The 8,377-nt window shown below is 40.0% G+C and overlaps 1 protein-coding gene across 1 annotated transcript; it reads left to right on the forward strand.

Annotated features, from left to right (window-relative positions):
• Positions 1-654: 654 nt before the first annotated feature.
• LOC131901349 (vomeronasal type-1 receptor 4-like) lies at positions 655-1,611 on the forward strand. Its single transcript, XM_059252529.1, has one exon. The coding sequence runs from the start codon at positions 694-696 to the stop codon at positions 1,609-1,611; it is 918 nt and encodes a 305-aa protein (XP_059108512.1). The 5' UTR covers positions 655-693.
• Positions 1,612-8,377: the final 6,766 nt, after the last annotated feature.

Raw genomic sequence — 8,377 nt, forward strand, 5'->3', positions numbered from 1 at the left:
GGAAATATGAGGAAGCAGAAGCTGGAGATGCTGGAGATGCTGGTGAGTCAACACCAGCTTCCCTTAGCCACACTCAAAATATGTTGATACTCCATCACAGTTATACCATTTGCACAGACAGATTCTTTTGAAACTCATGTCCTTGAAACATGTCTTTGAAAGCTCTTGTTTAGTCTGCAACTTACTTCATACACTGTTTTCCAGAGGAACAGTCAGTCTCCATCCATCAGCTAAAAATCAGGCATCCTATATATAGATGTCACATTAAATGTCATTTTCAGATAAGTGCTAAGCTGTGAAACAGACATTTCTTTGGGATGAAGAAATCATTGTGTTAAGAGGAAAGTTGCTGCATTGAAAGGATGCAAATATGTGTTCCGATGTTCAATGTTCATATATTAATATGTACTACTATGTTATCATGGGTGTCATGTTGACCATGAAAGAAACAGCTGTATTACTAATACACTTGCATCATGAGGTGAGGGAAAGTACATGAAGTACAAAATAATAGTCTCAGTTGTCTATGCAGTGTTCTCCAGGACAAGCTCCTGTACTGTGGTACAGTAGTATCTCCCTTCATAGAAGAAGTAAAGACTCAAATCATTCATTATGCTCAGACAATTTAGAAGTGTCTTCAAGAGAGCAGTATTCCTCCTGGTCATCACTCCAGTCTGCACAGAAGTCCTCTCCATGACTTCTCAGAGTAAAGCTCTAAAAACCACTGAGGAATTGGCTCTCCAGATGCTCCTGCTTTTACTGGTTGGGATTGGGACTGTGGCCAACATTCTTCTGTTTATCCATAATTTCTCTCCCATCTTTACTGGCTCTCGACTGAGGCCCACACAGGTCATTGTCACCAACTTGGCTGTGACCAATGCCTTCCTTCTCCTTGTCACTGCGTTTCCAACCAACATGATGGTTTTTGTTCCAAGGAAACCTGCAACTAACCTGAAATGCAAAATTGTGTTCTTCATTCGCCTGGTGGCTCGAAGCACAAACATGTGCTCCACCTGTGCCCTGAGCATCCATCAGTTTCTCACTCTTGTTCCTGGTCACTGGGGTAGGCTGATGCTCCGAGGAAGAACCCCTGATGTCCTGAGTTATTCTTGTTACAGTTGTTGGTTGTTCAGTGTCTTAAATAATGTCTACATCCCAATCAAAGTCACTGGTCCACAGAGCACAGGCAATGACACTAACAATAACAGCAAATTTCTCTGTTCCACATCTGGGTTCAATGTAGGCATCGTCTTCTTACATTTTGCCCATGATGCCACATTCATCAGCATCATGGCCTGGACCAGTGTCTCCATGGTGATTCTCCTCTATAGGCATCACCAGCGAACACAGCACATCATCACTTCCAATCAGAACCACAGAGGCCATGCTGAGACCAGAGCAGCCCAAACTGTCCTGATGGTGGTGGTCATATTTGTTGCCATGTACCTCCTAAATTTTATTTGTATCATCTTTCACACTGTTTTAACAGACTGGGGTCTCTTGTTGAGGAATGTAGGTGAAGCTTTGACTGCAGGCTTCCCCACTATTTCTCCCTTCCTGTTGATCTTTAGGGATCCTAAGGATCCCTGTTCTGTGCTCTTCAACTGCTGAAAACCACAGTCTAAAGGCCAAACATAGGAAACAGCTTTAACAACAGTCATAAACACTCTATAGTAAATAATGGTTTTAAAAATCCATCTTTACAAAAGGAACATTATGACTCACTATAGGCATCCCAGCACTGGGAAAGTTAATCCAGGAGAAATGGAATGTAATTAATGGTATATCCCAATGCTATGGAGTGAGATACTGGACAACCTCTGATACAGAGCCCCAGTCACATAACTCTCTAACCACCTCCTCCTTAAAGAAAGTGGAACAAAGAAAGAAAGATAGGAAGAAAGAAAGAAAGAAAATAAAGAAAGATAGAAATAAAGAAAGAACAGAAAGAAAGATAGAAAGAAAGGAATTAAGGAAGGAAGGGAAGAAGGATGAGCCAGTTATGACATAACTTACACTTATCTTATGTAGTCAATATGTTAGTGTTGATGGATTAGAGGATTCCATGTACTTCAATTAATGCATATACTTGATAATCTTTCCTTTACCAGTGGTACTGTGCAAACATATCTAGCTTGTCATGTGAAGAGTTTATACAAATGTTATCTCATGTAGAACAAAGCTAATAACTTTATGTATTGGCGTACTGTTGTCAATGGGCAGATGTAAATTTTAAAGTGGAAAACCGAGATGTTTTTCTATCCTGGACACATATAAGGTACCTGAACAATAAATATGTGTCCTCCTAGTCTTTTGTGCCTTTGTTTCTGATGTATTTATCTGAAATACTGCCATATTGGATAGGGAGGGTATTGTGCATCGAAAGGTTGCTTCTCACACATCCAGGTAAACCTTTAAATTTCCCTAAGGAAATGTTCCTGTGGGGATAAATATTAATAAAGACATGGAAACTTCGTTTCTGAGATTTATTTATTTTATTTCCTTTTTTAAATTGTTTTTCCCTTGTCCCCCCCCCCCCCCAGCACACTCCCCATTCCCATCTCCTCCAGGGCACGTTTCTGGGATTTATGACATCAGTTTTTACACTTCATCACTGAAAATCAAAATGAAGAGCCTAGTTTCCTATGAAGTCTTATAGGACTTCATCTTCCCCTGATTATTCTCTCCTGATAGTGTATTCTATGATCTGATTTCAGCACGCTTTACCCTTCTTAATGCTACATTTTTGAATTTTTGGTGAGTCTTTTGGGAACTGAGGGTGACCCACAGAATAATCATTTTCTAGTTAGACCAACTGTCATCTAGTTAGATCAATATCTTCACTGTATATTTAAGAATGATGTAATACAGCCTTTAGGCAGGGGGAGGGGCTTTGACGTGCCTCTACTGAATGGACCTAGCTCTGCTGACTCCCCATGGGAGGCTTCACCTTTTTGTAAAAGGGAATGGGGTGTGGGTGGGTGAGGGAAGACTGGAGGGCTGGGAGGAAGGAAGAGGGGGATTTGTGATTGGTATGTAAAATGAATAAAAATTTATTTTGAAAAAAAGAGGAAAAATAGTCGTATAGTCAAATCTTAAATAAAATAAACTGCAACTAATTAAAAACATAAAGCATGATGTGATAAATCTATCTCACCTCCAATATATTATGTGCTGCTATAGGATTCTCTCAGCAGAGCGACCATGAACAGATGAGGAAGAGTACATCTCCACCCTGAAATCTAAACCCTGAAGATAAAATGAACTGTATGGTGTTCATTCATCTGTTGGCTACATAAGGATTATGTATGGGTCTCCCTCACTCTATCTCTCTGTCTCTGTATCTCTCTCTCTCTCTCTCTCTCTCTCTCTCTCTCTCTCTTTGTGTGTGTGTGTGTGTGTTTGTGTGTGTGTAAATCTTCTTTTGATAAGGCATAAGAAATCTTAGTGATTCTCATGTGATTTGTGTCCAGCCTGTCATCCTGGAATCAAATCATGTCTTCTGTGCAGCATCCATCATGAGTTCCTATGCCTATGTGAGAATATTTACTGGACTATACAAGGCAGAAAATATTGCTGTCTGACATTGCTGTCATTGAGGTCTGCTGGGAACATCTAAAGCTTTGCAATTTTAGATTGTGCATTCTAGGAATATTAATTTATTTCAGTATGCTATGTATGCTGTTTTGGATTAAACTTTCTTTTTTATTTAACTTGCTAATTTTATCATGTTTCATCATGTGAAGGAAGGATATAAAATGAAAAGGAAACAGGAAACAGGAAAAAGATAATGATGGAAAGGTGTAAGAACAGCTATATTTTAGCAAAGAAGGATTTGTATATAAAGTTTAAGATGGAAGATTGTTTCCCCAGCATCAGTTAGAAAGCTGAAAATCCTTACCAAGACTAAGTATGGCATAAATTCAATGTGAAAGATGAGATGTCAATATGGCCCCAGTGATCTTGACTTTTTAAGCTTAAAATTCAACACAATGAAGTCATTGGAGTTCTCTGAAAGTAATGATCCGCCCTGGGAAAGTTTTTCAAGTTCTGCTTTAAAGGAACAAGAGGCCATCCAGTCAGTGTGTATTAAAAGTGTTAGCTTCTGTCTCAGTTCTATATAAATATTAGGTAGGAGAGAACAATACCAGACTTGGCTGGAGATATGGCTGAGAAGATAAGAGATTGTTTTTCTTACAGAAGACCAAGGTTCAGTTCAGAGGACCTGTGTGATGGCTCACAGCCATCTGTGGTTCCAGTTCCAGAGATTCAATGTCCTCTTTTGGTGACTCAGGGTACTAGTCATGCATGTGGTGCACAAACATACACTCATACAAACATTCATAAGTGTAAAATAACAATAATTTAACAAATACCAACTGATATAAGTGCCTTCCTGGGTTCTCAGTAAGGATACTGGCAAGTCTATACTGCTGTGGACAGTGGGATTAAGAGGGGTGATCCTCCAAGGTCAACCAACTCCTGGAGGAACATGGAGAATCTCATAAAATATCCTGTAGCCTCGTTAAGTCACCTACCCCCTAATTCAGGGAAGCCATGGAGACCGTACTAGGTAGACTCTAACCTTGTCCAGTTTACAAAGCTGACATTCAAGATAGAGAAGACTTTCCCTCCATGATCCCAAGCAAAGCCATGATCTAGCAAGGCCTTTGACATATTCTTACCTAGATGCATCAGCTTGTAGAAGAAAGGCTAAAAGAACTAGAGGTTCCTGCAAGACTAATTGATCCCTGAGGAAAATATCTTCAAGTAGTCTTGATCTTCAAGAAGTAAAAGCTTAACATTAGCCCTGGTGTAGCTGCAATACCCCAAAAGAAACTGTAACAAAAGACTAAGCTATTTTTCTTTTAAAGTTAAATTAATTAAACTCAAAGTATTTGATCTCATGGGTGATGTTGTTACCAGCAGAAGAGCCTGTATGTGAATAACCAGCTTAAAATTCCAGCTTGGACAGGCAAGGGAGAAGGGATGTCTCAACAAAAATTGAGGGTGGTGGGTGGATGGTAGGGACATAGAGTCATTTTCTTTTTCTTTTTCATTTTTATTTTGCAATACAATTCAGTTCTACATATCAGCCACAGATTCCCTTGTTCTCCCCCCTCCCGCCCCCCTCACCTTCCCCCCAGCCCGACCCCATTCCCATCTTCTCCAGGGCAAAGCCTTCCCCACAGACTGAGATAAACCTGGTAGACTCAGTCCAGGTAGGTCCAGTCCCCTCCTCCCAGGCCGAGCCAAGGGACCCTGCATAGGCCCCAGGTTTCAAACAGCCGACTCATGCAATGAGCACAGGACCCGGTCCCACTGCCTGGATGCCTCCCAAACAGATCAGGCCAATCAACTGTCTCACCCACTCAGAGGGCCTGATCCAGTTGGTGACCCCTCAGCCATTGGTTCATATTTCATGTGTTTCCGTTCGTTTGGCTATTTGTCCCTGTGCTTTATCCAACCTTGGTCTCAACAATTCTCGCTCATATAAACCCTCCTCATTCTCACTAATTGGACTCCCAGAGATCCACCTGGGGCCTAGTCATGGATCTCTGCATCCAGATCCCTCAGTAGTTGGATGAGGTTTCTAGCTCGACAATTAGGGTGTTTGGCCATCCCATCACCAGAGTAGGTCAGTTTGGACTGTCTCTCGACCATTGCCAGCAGTCTATTGTGGGGGTATCTTTGTGGATTTCTGTGGGCCTCTCTAGCACTTTGCTTCTTCCTATTCTCATGTGGTCTTCATTTACCATGGTCTCCTATTCCTTGTTCTCCCTCTCTGTTGTTGATCCAGCTGGGATCTCCCGCTCCCCCAAGCTCTCTTTCCCTCAACGCTCGCCCTTTACTACCCCCACTCATGTCCAGGCTGTTCATGTAGATCTCATTCCATTTCTCTGTCATTGGGCGATCCCCGTGTCTTTATGCCAGTATCAAGCTGTTTTTATTACTGTAGCTCTATAGTAGAGCTTGAAGTCAGGGATCGTGATGCCTCCAGAGGTTGTGTTATTGTACAGGATTCTTTTGGCTATCCTGGGTTTTTTTGTTTTTCCATATGAAGTTGAGTATGATTCTTTCCAGGTCTGTGAAGAATTGTGTTGGTATTTTGATGGGGATTGCGTTGAATCTGTAGATTGCTTTTGGTAAGATTGCCATTTTTACTATGTTAGTTCTGCCTATCCATGAGCATGGGAGATCTTTCCATTTTCTGACACCTTCTTCAATTTCTTTTTTCAGGGACTTAAAGTTCTTGTCATATAGGTCTTTCACTTGCTTGGTTAGTGTTACCCCAAGGTATTTTATGTCATTTGTGGCTATAGTAAAGGGTGATGTATCTCTGATTTCCTTCTCCACTTCTTTGTCTATTGTATATAGGAGGGCTACTGATTTTTTTTTTGAGTTGATCTTGTATCCTGCTATGTTGCTGAAGGTGTTTATAAGCTGTATAAGTTCCTTGGTGGAATCTTTGGGGTTGCTCAAGTATACTATCATGTCATCTGCAAATAGGGAAAGCTTGACTTCTTCCTTTCCAATTTGTATCCCCTTAATCTCCTTATGTTGTCTTATTGCTCTGGCTAGAACTTCAAGTACTATATTGAATAAGTATGGGAAGAACGGACAGCCTTGCCTCGTTCCTGATTTTAGTGGAATTGCTTTGAGTTTCTCTCCATTTAATTTGATGCTGGCTGTTGGCTTGCTGTAAATTGCCTTTATTATGTTTAGGTATGTTCCCTGTATTCCTGATCGCTCCAAGACCTTTATCATGAAGGGGTGTTGGATTTTGTTAAATGCCTTTTCAGCATCTAGTGAGATGATCATGTGGTGTTTTTCTTTGAGTTTGTTTATATGGTGTATTACATTGACAGACTTTCGTATGTTGAACCATCCTTGCATCCCTGGAATGAATCCTACTTGATCATGGTGGATAATTGTTTTGATGTGTTCTTGGAGTATATTTGCCAGTATTTTATTGAGTATTTTTGCACCAATGTTCATGAGGGAGATAGGTCTGTAGTTCTCTTTCTTTGTTGTATCCTTGTTTGGTTTAGGAATCAGGGTAATTGTAGCCTCATAGAAGGAGTTTGGTAATGTTCCTTCTGTTTCTATTGTGTGGAACAATTTAGAGAGTATTGGTATTAACTCTTCTTTGAAGATCTGGTAGAATTCTGCACTGAAACCATCTGGTCCTGGGCTTTTTTTGGTTGGGAGACTTTTAATGATTGTTTCTATTTCGTTAGGGGTTATTGGACTATTTAAATAGTTTATCCAGTCTTGATTTAATTTAGGTATGTGGTACCTATCCAGAAAATTATCCATTTCTTTTAGGTTTTCCAGTTTGTGGAATAGAGGTTTTTGAAGTATGACCTGATGATTCTCTGGATTTCCTCAATGTCTGTTGTTATGTCCCCCTTTTCATTTCTGATTTTGTTGATTTGGATGCTCTCTCTCTGTCTTTTGGTTAGTTTTGATAAGGGCTTGTCTATCTTGTTGATTTTCTCAAACAACCAACTCTTTGTTTCATTAATTTTTTGTATTGTTCTCTTTGTTTCTATTTTATTGATTTCAGCTCTCACTTTGATAATTTCCTGGCATCTATTTTTCCTGGGAGACTTTGCTTCTTCTTGTTCTAGAGCTTCCAGGTGTGCTGTTAAGTCACTAGTGTGAGATTTCTCCAACTTCTTTATGTGGGCATTTAGTGCTATGAATTTCCCTCTTAGTACTGCTTTCATAGTGTCCCATAGGTTTGGATATGTGGTTTCTTAATTTTTGTTGATCTCTAGGAAGTCTTTAATTTCTTTCTTTATTTCTTCCTTAACCCATTGGTGATTCAGTTGGGTATTATTCAGTTTCCATGAGATTGTAGGTTTTCTGTAGTTTTTGTTGTTGTTGAAATCCAACTTTAGACCATGGTGGTCTGATAGAACACAGGAGGTTATTCCAATTGTTTTGTATCTGTTTAGATTTGTTTTGTGGCCAAGTATGTGGTCGATTTTAGAGAAGGTTCCATGGGGTGCTGAGAAGAAGGTATATTCTTTTTTGTTAGGATAGAATGTTCTGTAGATATCGATTAAGTCCATTTGGGTCATGACATCAATTAAGTCCTTTATTTCTCTGTTAAGTTTCAATTTGGGAGATCTGTCCAGTGGTGAAAGTGGGGTGTTGAGGTCTCCCACTATTTATGTGTGGGGTTTTATATGTGATTTAAGCTTTAGTAATGTTTCTTTTACATATGTGGGTGCCCTTGTGTTTGGGGCATAAATGTTCAGAATTGAGACTTCATCTTGGTGGATCTTTCCTGTGATGAGTATGTAATGCCCTTCTTGATCTCTTTTGATTGATTTTAGTTTGAAGTCTATTTTGCTGGATATCAGGA

The sequence above is a fragment of the Peromyscus eremicus genome, unplaced genomic scaffold (genome assembly GCF_949786415.1).
Source record: "Peromyscus eremicus unplaced genomic scaffold, PerEre_H2_v1 PerEre#2#unplaced_72, whole genome shotgun sequence".
NCBI classification, from domain to species: domain Eukaryota; kingdom Metazoa; phylum Chordata; class Mammalia; order Rodentia; family Cricetidae; genus Peromyscus; species Peromyscus eremicus.

Coding starts and splice junctions, on each gene's coding strand:
- LOC131901349 (XM_059252529.1), top strand. CDS start 694: ATGACTTCTCAGAGTAAAGCTCTAAAAACCACTGAGGAATTGGCTCTC.